At 37.2% G+C, this 18,767-nt stretch overlaps 1 protein-coding gene and 1 long non-coding RNA gene across 21 annotated transcripts in view; one reads left to right on the top strand and one right to left on the bottom strand.

Annotated features, from left to right (window-relative positions):
• Nucleotides 1-18,767, bottom strand: part of EXOC6 (exocyst complex component 6) — a 218,721-nt gene that overhangs the window by 28,869 nt on the left and 171,085 nt on the right. For all 19 annotated transcript variants that reach the window (XM_077946788.1, XM_002805764.4, XM_077946801.1 and 16 more), the window contains one exon: nucleotides 17,853-17,926. In XM_077946788.1, the coding sequence (XP_077802914.1) occupies nucleotides 17,853-17,926 (74 nt within the window). The remainder of the gene's footprint in view (nucleotides 1-17,852; nucleotides 17,927-18,767) is intronic.
• Nucleotides 3,669-18,767, top strand: part of LOC144331200 (uncharacterized) — a 109,920-nt gene continuing 94,821 nt past the window's right edge. For both annotated transcript variants that reach the window (XR_013398163.1, XR_013398164.1), the window contains exons 1-2: nucleotides 3,669-11,265; nucleotides 14,851-14,914. This is a non-coding gene — a long non-coding RNA (uncharacterized LOC144331200). The remainder of the gene's footprint in view (nucleotides 11,266-14,850; nucleotides 14,915-18,767) is intronic.

Raw genomic sequence — 18,767 nt, 5'->3', positions numbered from 1 at the left:
GTCTCTACTAAAAATACAAAATTAGCTGGGCATGGTGGCGCATGCCTGCAATCCCGGCTACTTGGGAGACTGAGGCAGGAGAATCGCTTGAACTCGGGGGGTAGAGGTTGCTGTGAGCCAAGATCATGCTATTGCACTCCAGCCTGGGCAACAAGAGTGAAACTCCGTCTCAAAAAAAGAAAAACAGCACTGCCTCATGGTGCGCAACTGTAGTCCCAGCTAATCGGGAGGCTGAGGCATGAGCATTGCTTGAACCCAGGAGACAAAGGTTGCAGTGAGCTGAGATTGTGTCACTGCACTCCAGTCTGGGCAACAAAGCGAGACTCTGTCCCCAAAACAAAAAAAAAAAAGAAAACTTACCATTTTTCATCATTTTTGTATTATTTTCATTTTAATATTTACATTTCATCTCCTGAAAAGCTTATTTATTTGCTATTAGAATCTTCTGTTTTAACCATATAGTTGCAGGAACCAATAGACTAATGTAATGGTGGTCCAGGTATGTCTGTTTTCTGTGTGCCAGAGAGCACCGCTTTGCAGGATGGTAAAGAACTTTTCATTTTGAAAAGTATTCAATACATGGTTTTGGGGGAAAAATGAGTTATACCTTTACTCTAGGACTTCTTAAAGCCTTTAATACATTAATGAAATTGTGAATTTACAAAACACACAATATGTAAAGATTCCTATGCTTATTTGAATTCACTTTCTCCATGACTAACTGTCCCAAACAACAGTTTAGGAAATACTGCTTTACTTAAACTCTACTTTATATCAGTCATTGCTGATTACTTAATTAAGATGTACACTGCCTTTGTCTAAATTCTTATAATTTCCTTGTCCAAAATATTTCTTTATCCATAAAAGAATAAGCAGCAGTTGGTCCTGGAGAGATGACAATATTTCTTAGAAATAATTGACATTACTTATTTATTATTATTTATTATCCCTAATGCCGATGACGAGAAATCAAAAAAGGTTTATGTTTGTTACACTTATAGAGAAGGCAGAGAAATGGGTCATGTATTTTTAGAAATACTCTCACCAAAATAATTTAAAAAGAAAAAAATTTTAGTTCCTTTAAAGGATGTTTATTTATATGGAACATAAGTTTATTATTCCATAATACCTCAATTCCTAAAGTGTTGCTGTACAGCAAAAAAAGTTTTTAAGCATAGCTAAAAGTTCTACATTTACTTATTCAAAACTTACTGATTGCTTACTACGTGCCAGGATAGTCCTAGCCCATGGATATACAGCAGTGAACAAAAAAGGCATGCTTCTTATAAAGTTTATAATTTAGCTTTTTATTTCTTTTATATGGCCTATATTGTTATAAGTACTTGCTCTGGAACTGTTTTATTTTTAAAACTACCTTTGATGTGGTAAGAGTATAGGGAGGCTGATATTTAAAAACCTCAAATGTGCAATCAATTAATTTGCTTATGAGGGATGGCATAAACCATGAAATACAGGCATATAGTTAACTGAAAGACAAAACATTTTACTTGTACATTAGAAACAAGTATCATTTATATCTCATTGTCTCATGATTTATAATTATTTTACATTAAAACACTATGAGAGGCCAGGCGCGGTGGCTCAGACCTGTAATCCCAGCACTTTGGGAGGCTGACGGGGGCGTATTACCTGAGGTCTGGAGTTAGAGACCAGCCTGACCAACATGGAGAAAATCCATCTCTACTAAAAATACAAAATTAGCCAGGCATGGTAGCACATGCCTGTAATCCCAGCTACTAGGGAGGCTGAGGCAGGAGAATCACTTGAACCTGGGAGGCAAAGGTTGCGGTGAGCCAAGATCGTGCCATTGCACTCCAGCCTGGGCAAGAAGAGCAAAACTCCATCTCAAGAAAAAAAAAAGAAAAGAAAAGAAAAACACTATGAGATCCATTTCTTTTCAATAAATGGTGCTAGGTCAACTGAATAACCATATGGAACAAAATGAATCTTGAACTTTACATCCCAAACTATGCATAAAAATCAACTTTGGATAGATTATAAACTTAAATATGAGTGGTAAAACAATAAAATTACAGAAGAAAACAAAGGAAAATATCTTTATGATTTCAGGCGTAGGCAAAGATTTCTTAAACAGGACATTAAAAGAATCATAAAAAATAATAAACTGGATTTCATCACTATTATGAACTTCTGCTCATCCAAAGACACTATTAAGAGTGAACAGACAAGCAACAGAGTAGAAGATATTTGCAATACATAGACCCGATAAAGAACTTCCATTCTATAAATCAGTAAGACATAGACAATCCAACAGAGAAAAATGGCCACAAATCTGAGCAGGTTATTCACAAAAGAGAACATTCAAATGGCAAATACATAGATGAAAAAAAATTCAATTTTATAAGTCATCAAGAAATAAACAGGCATACTTCAGAGATACTGTATGTCTGGTTCCAGACAACCTCAATGAAACGATTATCACAATAAAGTGAGTGACACAAATTTTTGGTTACCCAGTGCAAAATGAAAGTTATGTTTACACTATATTAAGTGTGCCATAGCATGTCTAAAAAACAATGTACGCACCCTAATTAAATGTACTTTACTACGAAAAAAATGCTAATCATCATTTGAGCCTTCAGCAAGTTGTAATGTTTTTGCTGGTGGAGGCTCTTGCTTCAGTGTGGATGGCTGCTGACTCATTCAGGTGGTGATTGCTCAAGGCTGAGGTGGCTATATCAGTATCTTAAAAAAAGACAGCAATGAAATTTACTGCATCAATTGACTCTTCCTTTCACAAAAGATATCTCTGGGATACTGTTTGGCAGCATTTTACCCAGAGTAGAACATCTTTCAAAATTGGAGTCAATCCTTTCAAATTCTGCCACTTCTTTATCAACTAAGTTTATGTAATATTCTAAATTCTTTTTTTTTTTTAGATGGAGTCTCGCTCCTGTTGCCCAGGCTGGAGTGCAATGGCGCGATCTCAGCTCACTGCAACCTCCGCCTCCCAGGTTCAAGCAATTCTCCTGCCTCAGCCTCCCACGTAGCTGGGATTACAGACATGCGCCACCACGTCTGGCTAATTTTGTATTTTTAGTAGAGACAGAGTTTCTCCCTGTTGGTCAGGCTGGTCTCGATCTCCCAACCTCAGGTAATCCGCCTGCCTCGGCCTCCCAAAGTGCTGGGATTACAGGCGTTGAGCCACTGCACCCGGCATATTCTAAATTCTTTGTTGTCATTTCAACAATGTTCTTAGCCTCTTCACCAGGGGTAGATTCCATCTCAAAAAAAAAAAAAAAAAAACTTTCTCTGCTTATCCATTAGAAGTAATACCTCATCCATTCAGATTTTATCATGAGATTGTAGCAACTCAGTCACATTTTCAGGCTCCAGTTCTAGTTTTCTTGCTATTTCCACTACATCTGCAGTTAGTTCCTCCACTGTAGTCTTGAACCCCTCAAAATCATCCATGAGCATTGGAAACTTTTTTCTTTTTTTTTGAGACAGGGTCTTGCTCTGTTGCCCAGGCTGGAGTGGAGTGGCACAATCACGGCTCACTGAAGTCTCAACCTCCAGGGCTCAAGCGATCCTCCCCCCTCAGCCTCCAGAGTAGCTGGGATTACAGGCAAGCACCACTATGCCTGGCTAATTAAAAAAAAAATAACATATGACAACGTCTTCTTATGTTGTCCAGGCTGGTCTCAAACTCCCAGCCTCAAGCAGTCGTCCCGCCTCGGCCTCCCAAAGTGCTGGGATTACAGGGGTGAGCCACCACCAATCACGAATGTCTTTAATGGCATTTAGAATGGTGAATCCTTTCCAGAAGGCTTTCAGTTAACTTTGCCCAGACCCATCAGTGGAACTATTCTATGGTAGCTGTAGCCTTTCAAAATGTATTTTTAAATAATAAGACTTGAAAGTTGTAATCATTCCTGGATCCATGGGCTGCAGAATGAATGCTGTGTTAGCAAGCATGAAAACATTTATTTCCTTGTACATATCCATCAGAGTTCTTGAGTGATGAAATTCATTGTCAATAAGCAGTAATATTTTGAAAGGATTCTTTTCTTCTGAGCAGGAGGTCTCGACAGTGCACTTAAAATATTCAACAAACCATGCTGTGAATAGATGTGCTGTCACCCAGGCTTTGTTGCTCCATTTATAAAGCACAGGCAGATTAACAATTCTTAACGGCACTAGGGTTTTTGGAATGGTCATTAAGTACTGGCTTCAACTTAGTCACCAGATGCATTAGTCCCTAACAAGACAGTCTGAATGTCCTTTGAAACTTTGAAGCCAAGTATTGCCTTCTCTTCTCTAGTTATGAAAGTCACAGTTGATACATTCTTCCAATAGAGGGTTGTTTGATCTACATTGAAAATCTCTTGCTTAGTGTAGCCACTTCATCAATTATCTTAGCTAGATCTTCTGGATAAATTACTTGCTGTAGCTTCTCTGTTAGCACTTGCTGCTTCATCTTGCACGTTTATGTTATGGAGATGGCTTCTTTCCTTAAACCTCATGAACCAACCTCAGCTACCTTCAAACTTTTCCTCTGCAGCTTCCTCACTTCTCTCAGTCTTCACAGAATTGAACAGAGTTAGGCCCTCCTTGCTCTGGGTTATACTCTGACTCAAGGGAATGCTGTGGCTGGTTTGATTTTTATCCAGAACACTTGGACTTTCTCCATATCAGCAATAAGGCTATTTTGCTCTCATATCAATCTTGTGTTCACTGGAGTAGCATTTTTAATTTCCTTCAATAATTATTTCTTTGTATTCACACCTTGGCTGTTTGGTGCAAGAGGCCTTGCTTTTGGTCTATCAGCTTTCGACATGCCTTCCTCATTAAGTTAATCATTTCTAGCTGTTGTGAGAGACGTGTGACTCTTCCATTCACTTGAACACTCAGAGGCCACTGTAGGATTATTAATTAGACTAATTCCAATATTGTTACCTCTTAGGGAATAGGGAGGCTCCAGGAGAGGAAGAGATGGGAACAGGTGGTTGGCAGAGCAGTCAGAACATACCTGTTTATTGATTAAGTTCATCATTTTATATGGGCGTGGTTCAAGCATCCCAAAACAATTACAATGGTAACAACAAAGACCACTCATCACAGATCAAAAATAGACATAGTAATAATGAAAAAGTTTGAAACACTGTGAGAATTACAAAATGTGACCAAGGATACTAAGTGACCATATGTTGTTAGAAAAACGGTACTGAAAGACTTCCTGGATGCAGCAGTATCATAAACCTTAGATTTGTAAAAATCACATTATCTGTGAATCACAACAAAGCTAAGTACAATAAAGCAAGGTATGCTTGCATATTAAAACCACAGTGTAAAACAACCACACAGCCACTGGAATGGCTAAAAAAGAAGAGACAGACAATACCAAGTGATAACAGGGATGCAGAACAGCTAGAACTTCTCTACACTGAAAGCTGAAGTATAAACTAGCACAACTGCTTCATAGTATCTATTAAAACTGATCATATGTATACACTCCCTGACTCAGCAATTCCACTCCTAGGTAAACACTTAAACAGAAATGTGTGCATATGTTCACCAAAAAAACATGTAAAAGAATGATCATGTTAGTACTATTGTAACAGCAAAACTGGAATCAGTTCATATGTCTACCAAGAGCAGAACATATACACAAATTATGGTTTATTTGCGCAAGGGCAGACTACACAACAAAGGGAGTGAATGAACCAGCTATATATAACAACATGGATAAATTTCAAAGACAGTGAGCAAAAGAAGGCAGAACCAAAAGTTATCCTGCATGATTTGGTGTATGCAAAGTTCAAACTCAGGCTACTTTTATCTTTGGTACTAAAAGTCATAATAGTAGTTATCCTTGGGAGGGAGAGGAATAATGACTAGAAAGAGGCACAGTGTGGGGTGGGAACTCTCTTCTGAGGTACTGGTCAAGTTCTCTTTCTTGATCTATGTGTTCTACAGATGTAGTCACCTGGTGAAAAATCAGCAGCAGTATATATATGATTTGCCTGAATACATAATTTACTTTAATAAAACATTTATTTGAAAAGTACTATGAGGTCCACATATATTTTGCACATTTAAAATTGCCTTTCAAATTCTCTACATATCATTCAAAGGAATGACCACTCCTCTTTTCTCCAGTTTGCCCAAAATTAAAATACTTGAAATAAATTAAATACTTGAAAACAAAACCTAATCCTGAATGGGGTAAGCAAAATTATTATTATGGCATAGGATTATATTTGGAAGAAGAAAATAGTACACTTGACTCATATATCTAGGCCAATAAAAACCTATTTTATATTCCTCTGCAAAGCTACACTTCTAAGCTTTAAATTAAATGTCCCAAAATTTAAAAACGGCTTCTCGTATGAAAAGGTATCTCATCCCTCACTAGCCTTGTAACTCTCTTTTTAGGTGCTCTCCAGTTTGTGAGTGTCTATATCATCATGCAATACCCAGGCATAGTCTTAACAGCCCCAAAGCACAGTGGTCTAACCCAAATACCACAATTTCATGAATGCAGTCTAGGAATTACCATCACACGATTTGTTCATGGAGGTTAACTAAAACAACCAGATCTTTTTCCCATTATAAGTCAGATTTCCTACAACCCGAAATTTTAAAAATTTATTTTTTAAAAAGTTAAACACAGACTTAATATTTTTCTTACTAAATTCAACTTTGTTGGCTTTGGCTCATCACTCAAGCCTACTGAGAATACTTTGATTCTGTCTCCTGTCATCTTGGGTAACTCTCCTGGCCTCATATAATCTACACATACAATTCGTATTTTTTCTATGTCTTAACTCAAATTATTATTTAAAAAATATGTTGATCCCTGCTGGTTGGGCTTTCCAGGAAAAAAAGAGAAAAGAAAACTGTTGATCCCAAATTGTCAAAGAAAGACATTTAGAGGGCACTGCCAGCATCTTCCTTAAAGCATTTGCCAAAGGATGTTTCATGTGATAAACCCTAAAATGAGCGAGGGAGGTGCCCTGTAATGAGTTTGGGAATGCTGGGTCACTGCAGAATTCCTATCTTTAAAATTCTATAAAAGGCCAGGCATGGTGGCTTACACCTGTAATCACAGCACTTTGGGAGGCCTAGCTGGGTGGATCACCTGAGGTCAGGAGTTCGCGACCAGCCTGGCCAACATGGCGAAACTCTGTCTTAGCTAGGTGTGGTGGTGTGCACCTGTAATCCCAGCTATTCGGGAAGTTGAGGTAGGAGAATTGTTTGAACGCGGGAGGCAAAGGTTGCAGTGAGCCGAGACTGTGCAACTGTACTCCAGCCTGGGCAACAGAATGAAACTGTGTCTCCAAAAAATTAAAATAAAATAAAATTCTAATAAATATGGTCTCTAAGAGGGGTTAAAATATAAAGTGCCTCCCAAACTTATCTGACTTGGAAACCTTTTCTCATCTTGAGAAATCAGTATTCCTGGAAAGACCCTTTGCGAAATGAAGCTCTAGGGTGATAACGATGCATCAGCCAGCATTCTTTGGGCAAAGGATTGTTTCATTAGCTTGAAACCCACCTTACTGCTTTATCATTTGACCTACCCAAACTTCTCCATGTTTTCTAAAAGATTATCAAGATACTGTCAAATGAAATAATGATATCTTGCCAATGGAAGTAACTTCTCACAAAATGAAACAGGATCAGTTAAAGAGGATTTAGTATAGTATTAGTGAAGCAATAGATGCCCAATCTACTGTGAAAATTACACGCCGTTAAGAAGAAGCTATGAAAGTGAAAGACACCTTCTTTAAAGTTTTCCATCAAAATAGCTATATTTAAAAAGCTTTGGCAATTAAAAAATAATCTTTGGTCACCTGGAAGATTCAGTTATATGTGACACCTCATTTCCCAGTGATATTTAGTGAAATATTTCTATGTATTAAGAATGAGTTATTAAAAAAGAATAAGTTATAAAAAATTATCACTGAATACTGCATATTATACAAAGAATCTTATAATAATATAGTTTAAATTTTTTTAAGTTTTCATATATTGCCAAGAGAATTTCACGTATTCATCTGAAATCCACTTGAAAGATTATATTTAACAAAACATATGGTCTTTGTAAATGAAAACAGACACAAATAAGTATATCAAGTATTTCATCATTTAGCAACTTAATTTCAGAATAGGGGGTAACAGGATGATAGGCTTTACTTGTAAAAAAAATTACACAAACAAATCATATTCACACAGCACATTTAAATTGATGGAGGCAGCATATTCACATAATGTGGCACCAGTACCGCTAATCCTCCACATTGTCTCCTAGGGCTGTAGGATTCAAGATGTTGTTGAGATAACTGGCTTCCATTAGCAAGTATGTGATTGGCAGGATGATAAAGTCTTTTCACTCACAGGTCAGCTATTTCCTTTTCCTTAGAAGAGGGCAATCCCAATGATCCATCTTTTAGCTAGTCTCTCATAGAGTCCCAATTCTCTTGCCTTCAGCTTTGATATGGTTCTAACTTTCCTCTTGTATCAGCTCATACTTGTCATCAACTCCTCTATTCAGAACAGCAAATATCAGGAGTTTGACCTCAGGGCAAAGTCCGGGTGGGCAGGTAAAATGTGACCACTGGACCTACTTCCTAATCTTTCATAGCAATTCATGAAGCAGTATCAAATTCAAACTAAAAAACAGAAGCATGACCCCTTATAAGTACTAAGAAAAGGGCTCTTTTGCTTTTCTAAGTATACTTGAAAAGAACTGTCAACCACCCTATTAAGACAGAAATGGATCACAGACTAAAAAAAAAAAAAAAAGAAGGAAAAGTGCAGAACCCCAACTGAAATGTAAATAAAGGTGTTAGCAACCCCTTTACGTTTGGTGGTATACTACTTCACATAAAAGTGTTAAAGCAATATGCTATGAAACATCTTTATGAAATAAGGAACATAAATGCCCTATCGAAACTTTAAAGCATCCTTATTTAAATAATCACTAACATCTGATTTAAAAAAAAGCTTATATCACCTCATGTGAGACTTAAATTTTCAAGACCGTTTTATTTTTATTTTTTGCCAAATTCCCCATACTTGGCATTTCACCACTTAAGTATTTGTAAACTAATTTTAAAAACAAATATAAGCAAACAAACAAACAAACAAACAAACAAAACAAATATAGGTGAAAAACATCTATCTTTTTCAATGTATGAAGTCCAGGCTGCTAAAATAATAAAATTCAAGCCACGCCACAGTGATCTAGCAGCTAAGGAATTAGTTGCATATTCTTATTTTGGAATACAAAAGTCCAAGAATACAGTATGATTAAATTTTGATAATAATAATCAGAAAAAATTATTTTAAGTCCCTTTTAAAACTAGAAAAAATTAAAATGTAATAAAATAACTCATCAAAAATTTTCTATCCACTGATCTCTTCCATTGCATATTTACTACTATTCTCAAAAATTGTTTTATATTTAGTTATTTCTACATAAATCTTGTATTCTAACAATTCTACACACGTCATCACAGATTTCACAATTCTACATGTTTCATAATAGATTTTTAAAATTAACTTAGAAGTCTCTTAGATTACGTTGATGAGGAAAAGTCAACCAGGACTTAATGCCCTCTAAGTGCACATACTTGAAAAGTAAATTCAACAAAAATGACTTGAGATGTTTATTAATATTTATAAGTATGTCTTAGTAACGATTCCCTAGTGAGCTACATACTTGTAAAGAGGCCTTCTATGCTGTCAAATGATGATTATCTTTGAAAGAAGAAAGTACCTGGGATCAGTGTTTTAATCTCCATTCAACCAACCACCTATCTATCTGGAAAAATCAAGGAACAGAATCCTTACACGAACAGTTTCATAAACTATGTGGTCCTACTCACAATCCTACAATGAGATTATAAACTAGTTAACATCACACAAATGAGTTACCACCATAAAAATTCATATACAACTGAGAAAATACCACATGATAAATTTCAAATTTTCTATAAACAGATTATTCATATATAGTGAGAATTATCCTCAAATCATCTCCTCTTAAAGCTGTCCTTTGGATTGGAGAATATGTTTATGTCCTTGCAACTTACACCAGTAGGAAACTTACCCCACTAAGTGACCTTAAACGAACTGGGAAAGGAATATACAATCAATCCTGCTTTCAACTTGCTAAAGAATCCTGTTTTCAATATTAGATCACCTTGTTCAGGGAAATAGCACCGCAACAAAGGGAACACCTTCTAAAGGAAATGGATTTACTGTCAACAGAAAGAATCTCTTCTGGTAAACTGGAATGGAAGTTAAGAGTTGTAGGGATAAAGGGAAAACTCCCTCACCCTTGGAAATTTAACTGAAACATCAATTAACAAAAGGCAAATTAATAGGAGAAATAGCATATACATTTATTAGCACGCAGGAGGGAGAATTGCAGAGTGATTTTTCCACTTTGCAATGGGGGTATAAATGGTTACATGTTACTGTTTTGTTTTGTTTTAGAGGTAGGGTCTTGCTATGTTGCCCAGGCTGGTCTTGACACCTGGCTTCAAGTGATCCTCCTACCTCTGCCTCCCAAGTGCTGGGATTAGAGGTGTCAGCCACCATGCCTGACCCTGTATCTTTCTTCTTAGGGGAAAGGGAGATGGGGGAAGTGTGTATGATTTTAGGAGGGTAGTGAATGATTTTTAGGGGAACTTAATGGGAATGAGGAACATACAATGATCTGGGAAAAAGTCTGTTAAGCCTACAGATAATGGTTTGATATGTGACAAAAGTCTGTCCAGGTGTGTTGACAGACTTCAGTCTTTCTCTTGCATGAGTTTAGCTAATACAACAAGGGAAGGAACCAGAGGTAACCGTTTTCTTCCTTTACAGGTCCAAACTTCAAGCAGATGAGGGAATTTTAGAGAACTTTATTCTGTACTTTGGGAGAGACAAAGTATTGAGAGATGGTGGGGCAGTGGGTGGGGGGTAGGAAGGAGGTCAGAGAGACCTCGATGCTGCTTCTTCAGTTCAGCATGTCAAAGCACTGTATTTTAGAGTGCTGGTTTCTGAGCCCCAACATTTCCCTGTCTAAAACTTCCCTAGAAGTTTCACATATCAAAAGCTGAGTTAGTGGCTGTGAAAAGACAAATCAAGGTAGTAGCTCAATGGCAAAAGATCTCATCAAATCAGTCTCTTATTTTTGGGAATAGGCCAGTTCAATTAAACAGCTGTGTCTTTTTTTTTTTTTTTTTTTTTTGAGATGGAGTCTCGCTCTATTGGCAGGCTGGAGTGCAGTGGCGTGATCTCGGCTCACTGCAACCTCCACCTCCAGGATTCAAGCAATTCTCCTGCCTCAGGCTCCCAAGTAGCTGGAACTACAGGTGAGCGCCACCATGCCTGGCTAATTTTTGTATTTTTTTTAGTAGAGATGGGGTTTCACCATGTTGGCCAGGATGGTCTCAATCTCTTGACCTCGTGATCCACCCACCTCGGCCCCCTAAAGTGCTGGGATTACAGGCGTGAGCCACCGCGCCCGGCCAACAGCTGTGTCTTGTTTTAGAAGACAGCATTGCAGATGGGCCCTCAAAGCTAGGCCTGCAAACATATTTTTAATAAGAGGCATCTCTACAGAAACAGAAGAAAAACAATGTTCAATGTCTGGAGTAGTCTATAAGCTAATTATCAGAGTCTCTGAAGCATCTTCAGGTTGCAGTGGCAATCTGACAGATTATCATTATTATGGTTTGAATCAGGTATTCAAGCAAACTTTTTGCACAGTCCCTATATCTGTAGGCACAAAGGCTGTTAATATGTAAGTTGCTCTGGTGATTTTTGTTGAAGTTTATATTAAGCTCTAGTTTTAGGGCTTTAAGAAAAGTAGTTTTAATTTTTAGTGATTTTAAGTGAGAAAAATGTGAAGACATTAGTTTGGAGACTTGTAGCTAAAAAAGAATTTAGGATTTGGTCCAAATTGCAGGCAAATAATAAAAACTCAAAAATAATGGACAAGGCTAGAATCTAGTAACAGGTATATTACAGTTTTTTTTAATATATATTTTTTCTAGTCCCCCTTTTTAAAAAATCAAATTATACTAGGACTAATTTATTTGTGAAATAAATTTTAGTCTTACCATATTTGGCCTGCTTATTTGTATAGTGCAGCAAGAATAGTGATTCACCATATGGACTTTTTAAAAATGGACTTCGTTGAAACTTTTAATAAGAAATTTTGGATTAGACTTTTAAAAGCCTTAAGGATAGGAAATCAAGCTGAGTATTTGTCATCAGACTGTGCCTCTAATATCAGTATGAACTGGGTGAAATTTTCTCTTTTCAAGGTCCTCGAAATATCTTCAGGTTCTTAGGCCTGCCAGAAAGTGACATTTTTTAACTTATCCCAAGGTCAGGAACCTTATAAGGGAACTGTGTGGACAGGGTACAGGGCCAGCCTTTTTTTTTTTTTTTTTTTTTTAAACTTTATTGGCTTTATAAAGTCAACCTCAATCCCTCAAAGCAGTCTGGTCGTATATGAAAACATGACAGTTTCGTCAAATCCTTGGTAAAATAACCAGTGTTTTCAATGTGTCCTGTTACAAAAGAAAGGATTCTTATTGAACTTATGTAAATAATTAGATTGTCATAAAACTAGAATATTTATGGATAGTTCCTAATTCTGGAGAAATCATGTAAGAGAAAGGTAAATGTTTTGATTTTGTTCATAAGTGTATTTTAACTAATTGCTATAAGTTACGAATAGCTTAGAAGAAAAAAATTTCTTGGCTCTGAAAAACAAAACATAGAAAGAATCAGCAATGTTTTAAATAAAAAGTCATCAAAAAATCATTTTGGGCCAAGTGCGATGGCTCATGCCTGTAATCCCAGCACTTTGGGAGGCCGAGGCAGGTGGATCGCTTGAGCCCATGAGTTCAAGACTAGCCTGGGCAACATGGTGAAACCCCATCTTTACCAAAAATACAAAAATTAGCCAGTCACATAACCTGGTCTCAAAATAAATAAATCAGTAAATAAATAAATAAATAAACATTTAAAAATAAAATAATAAAAAAATTATTTTAGTCCATCATCAGTTCAGTTCCATGTAATTCTTATTTTGCTTGATATTGTTTTAGCAATCTTTATGAATGTATGAGCTGTTTAATTAGAGTCCTGGAATTTTTTACCTAGTCCAATGGTATGATTTCCAAAGTTACCAGACACCGGTATTTAAGAGCATTTGTCAGGGTCTTTTATTTTTTTACTTTAATATTTTTATTTTTATTGTGAAAAATTTCAAACATACATGAAAGTAAACAGCACAATAAACCCATCACCCTCACCTCCCAGATTCAGCTACTATCAATAATTTTTCTTTGCTAAAGTATTTTAAAACAAACCACAGAATACATTTCCCTGCTTTCTCTCACTGATTTGTCTGAATTGGGATCAAAACAAGTTACAAACATTATATTTGGGTTTTACGGCTCTGAAATATCTGGTAAAAAAAAAAAAAAAAAAGTTCCTTTTTAAGATTTAAGAGGCAAGCACTATCTGAAATGCAAAGAAGGAAATGTGAGGACAGTATGCCAGCAATCATATTTTGGTGAGGATAGGAGCATGGATGGGGAAAAAAAATGAATGGAAAAAGACCAGCAGGAAATAAAACAGAATGCCAATAATGATGTGTTTGGGCAGTAAGACTATGAGTAACTTTTTCTATTTTTTTGTATATTGTAATGTTTTTTGAAAACATGTATAACTTATATATATGTACTTTTTCATTTTACCTATAATATTTTATTATGCCTCTAGTAAGGCATTTAAAAAACATATTCACCATTTCATTATTATACCTTTTACAAATAATTTAATACCAAATATCTAATATCCATATTTCCCTGATTATCTCAAACCTGCCCCCTCCCTTTTTTTTTATAACTAGTTTGTTCAAATTAAGATGTAAATATGGTCTGTACATTGCTGTTGGTTATGAGGTCTTATTTAATCTTTACATATAGGGGAATGTGATTTATGTCAAAGATGGTTATATGATGGTCTGCAGAAAGAATGTATTTCATTTTTAAAATTTTTATTTTATTTTATTTCAATAGCTTTTGAGGCATAAGTGGTTTTTGGTTCCATGGATGAATCGTATAGTGGTGAAGTCTGAGATTTTAAGTGTATTCATCATCCAAGTAGTACACATTGTACCCAATATGTAGTGTGTGTTTGTTTGTTTGAGACAGAGTCTTGCTCTGTCACCAGTCTGGAGTGCAATGGCACCATCTTGGCTCACTTCAACCTCCGCCTCCTGGGTTCAAGTGATTTTCCTGCCTCAGCCTCCCAAGTAGTTGGGATTACAGGCACCCGCCACCATGCCTGGTTAATTTTTTGTATTTTAGAAAAGATGGGGTTTCACAACATTGGCCAGGATGGTTTCGATCTCCTGACCTCATGATCCACCTGCCTCAGCCTCCCAAAGTGCTGGGATTACAGGCGTGAGCCACCGCGCCTGGCCCCCAATATGTAGTTTTTTATCCCTCACCCCTTCTCCCACCCTCCCCATTTTGAGTCTCCAGAGTCCATTGTATAACTCTGTATGCCAAGAGGCAAATTTTGGGCCGGGCGCGGTGGCTCACGCCTGTAATCCCAGCACTTTGGGAGGCCGAGGCGGGCGGATCACGAGGTCAGGAGATCGAGACCACGGTGAAACCCCGTCTCTACTAAAAATACAAAAAATTAGCCGGGCGCGGTTGTGGGCGCCTGTAGTCCCAGCTACTCGGGAGGCTGAGGCAGGAGAATGGCGTGAACCCGGGAGGCGGAGCTTGCAGTGAGCCGAGATCGCGCCACTGCACTCCAGCCTGGGCTGGGCGACAGAGCGAGACTCCGTCTCAAAAAAAAAAAAAAAGAAGAAGAAGCAAATTTTGGACTTTAGCCAATTGTAAACTGCTTTTTGAGGAGAACCAAAGAAAAACAATTAATATTCTGTAGATGACAAAGGACTTAGAATAGCCATGATTAGGCCAAGCACGGTGGCTCACGCCTGTAATCCCAGCACTTTGAGAGGCCAAGGCAGGTGAATCACCTGAGGTCAGGAGTTTGAGACCAGCCTGGCCAATCTGACGAAACCCCGCCTCTACTAAAAATACAAAAAAAATTAGCTGGGGGTGGTGGCATACGCCTGTAGTCCCAGCTACTTGGGAGGCTGAGGCAGGAGAATTGCTTGAACCCAGAAGGTGGAGTTTGCAGTGAGCTGAGATCCTGTCACTGCACTCCAGCTTTGGTGACAAGAGCGAGACTCCGTCTAAAAAAAAAAAACAAAGAATAGCCATGGTAAAAGACACCAATTGACAAGGGAATTTTGTTATTTTTTGCGACACATAATAACTTAACATAATAATTATGCCTGATAACATATATCAAGACATCAGAATTTCAGGAATCATTTTGGAACACATGAATAAGATATATGTATAAATAAAATTCAAAGCAAGTTAAATACCATTTCTTATTTGACAATGTTTCTCATATGATTTTCTTATATTGAAAAAGACTAATGTGTCTCTCTTGAGCTTCCAGGGGCCCTTTCCGGAATATCCAAAAGTTTGTTCAAAAAGACAATTTTGGAATCTGAAATTTGGGGAAGTATATTAAATGCCAAAGGTTTAAAAACTTGATTAAAATAGGATCACAGGTGGTCGGGCACTGTGGCTATACCTGTAATCCCAGCACTCTAGGAGGCCAAGGCAGGTGGATCACTTGAGGCTGGGAGTTCAAGACTGGCCTGGACAACATGGGAAAACCCTGTCTCTGCTAAAAAAAAAAAAAAAAAAAAAAAAAAAAATCAGCCAGGCGTGGTGGTATGTGTCTGTAGTCCCAGCTACTCGGGAGGCTAAAGCAGGAGAATTGCTTGAACCCTGGAGGCACAGTTGCAGTGAGGTGAGACCATGCCACTGCACTCCAGCCTGGGCAACAGAGTGAGACTCTGTCTCATAAATAAACAAACAAACAAATACAGGATCACAGGTGACTTAAAATAATAGTCATTTACTTAGCCAGTGATAAAGATTTCAAAACACAAAATTTTTTTTATTCTTTGATAAAGAGAAGGCAGCTTTTTAAATAGTTAAATGACCTAACAAAGACCATCTTCTTCTTCTACTATCTTTCCCAACTCAGCAAGGTTAATCATCTATAGATCTAGGTCACCTATAACAGTGTTCCTTGTTTGACATAATATCTGAGCACTGATTGCAAACAGAAGTAAATATGAATGTATTTTATATGTATCATACTTTACAGACATAATTTGGAGATAAGAATGGCTTTTTAAGTCTCCTTCTAAACCTGACTTGAAGATATACCAATTATTTCCACATGACTCATCTTTCTTTTTTGAGACGGAATCTCGCTCTGTTGCCCAGGCTGGAGTGCAGTGGCACGATCTCGGCTCATTGCAAACTCCACCTGCCGTGTTCAAGCGATTCTCCTGCCTCAGCCTCCCCAGTAGCTGGGACTACAGGTGCGTGCCACCATGCTTGGCTAATTTTTTGTATTTTTAGTAGAGACGGGGTTTCAAAGTGTTAGCCAAGATGATCTTGATCTCCTGACCTTGTGATCCACCTGCCTTGGCCTCCCAAAGTGCTGGGATAACAGGTGTGAGTCACTGAGACAATGAGAGCGCCCAGCCGGCAACTCATTGTCTTATAAGGATTCCTAACCAGTATATGTTTTGCTTCTCTAAAGTATGTTTAAGCTCCATCAGGATAAAACTATTTCTTATACAGTTTTATATTTATTTCAAACACATCTTTCCTCTGCAAATAATGAATATATAATAGTAAGTATTTAGGCAACACTGGGTTGGAATTATCTATATTCTCAAACATTTACTGAAGTCAGTTTCTTAACTGCTCAAAGTGGTCCTGCTCCGAACATCACTGTGGTAGAGTCTGTTCGTACCAATGATGAAGCCTCATCTCTATCCCCTAAAGGGAATGGGAACTATTAATAGACTGATACCACAGTGGCTTTGTTTTAATTCAATCTCCATATGGTTCTTCTTGCAAAGGCCACAGTCACTCCTACTGTCTATTCTAGCACTCCTGAGCCCTCTAACTTGGATCCTCCTTTCCTACTACAACTCCCTTGTGACTTGACTCCCCAGCTTTCTTAAGCTACTTAATAATAGGAATTAAAAAAAACAAAAGGGGGAAGAGAAAAGAGGAGGAAAACAATAAAAAAAATAAAGAGGTGGAAAAAGGGAAGAAATAAATACAACGACAATAGAGATGTCAGAGTAGCAAAATGAATAGATTTTTTAAATGATCATATTTGTTACTACACTTAGAGTATTGTGGCCAGAAAAGAATTGTGTAAATATCTCATTACATTTTTAAAACATATTTTATCCTTCTTTCTGGGACCAACAGAAAATTTATAAAAATAGCATTCTTTACCACTGAAAAAATTTTATGCAAGGGGTTACTTTCTAGGTTGTAAGAATTTACATTTAACTTGGGTCCTGAAATTAATGTTAATACCACCAATTTTCATATATGACAAGATTATTAAGAAATAATCTGAACATCAAGTGTCATTAAACCAAGCTACAAAGTTATGATTTAGTAATGTGCTTAGCAGGTAATAACTATTAAATAAATTAAATATTCACTGATGAGAATGCTCTATGAAGTTGAGGTACTGAATGCATTACAGGTTCAAAGAGAAGTGTCAAATACATAGTTATTAAGGAAGCATTTTTCTTAAGATGGGTTGTTTCAAGGCAAACAGGCATTCCTGTAGCATTAAGAAAAAAAAAGTGAGGGGAGGGCAAGAGTTAGAGGGCAACAAATGGGAAGTACATTATTACATCTTACTTGTCTGAGGTCAATGAATGCTAGCTGCAGGGTATCCCCCTGGAATCCTGGCACAGGTTCAGAGCTGGCAAACACTATTAAAAGAAAGAAAAAACGAGAATAAAAATGAGATTGCAAAATATACAAGAGTTTAACTGATAAATTAATTTCTACTCATTATAAATGCATTATAATATTTACACATAATCATTTCAAATGAATATTATTTATAACCTTCAATTTCCACTACTGAGAAAGTTCTCCACATCCACTACCTCAAGTGTTTTAATAATAATTTTAAATTTCGAATCTGCCATGTAATCATTTTAATCCTAATCACAATACATTTAGGAGGGTTTTCTTACTAAAATTTAATATTAATGTACTTCAATCAAGTAAAGCTTTCTGACTCTTTTTAGCCTTAGGTGAATGATTGTAGAAGCATTTAAAAATTATATCAATTCCATGGCTGTCAACATATTTTGAAACATTTGCTTTGCTACAGAATAGGAGCTATTAAAAAATCCCACCTCTAGCTAATAGCAATAAAAGGCAGACACCAAGGTAAGAAGCCAACTTTACATGCAGACAATAGGTAAAATGTTCTAAGTAGAAAAATCAGGATGATGCAGGAATGCCTGTTCATGCCTTTTACAAATTTTTATTTATTTATTTTTTTGAGATGGAGTCTCGTTCTGTCGCCCAGGCTGGAGTGCAGTGGCACCATCTCGGCTCATTGCAACCTCTTGACTCCCAGGTTCAAGTGATTCTCCTATCTCAGCCTCCCGAGTAGCTGGGACTACAGGTGCATGCCGCCACGGCCGGCTAATTTTTTTTGTATTTCAGTAGAGATGGGGTTTCACCATGTTGCCCAGGCTGGTCTCGAACTCCTGAGCTCAGGCAATCCACCTGCCTCGGCCTCCCAAAGTGCTAGGA

The sequence above is a fragment of the Macaca mulatta genome, chromosome 9, assembly GCF_049350105.2.
Source record: "Macaca mulatta isolate MMU2019108-1 chromosome 9, T2T-MMU8v2.0, whole genome shotgun sequence".
Lineage (NCBI taxonomy): Eukaryota > Metazoa > Chordata > Mammalia > Primates > Cercopithecidae > Macaca > Macaca mulatta.
Note: the sequence above shows the minus strand (reverse complement) of the source record. Positions and strands in the feature narration are given on the sequence as shown.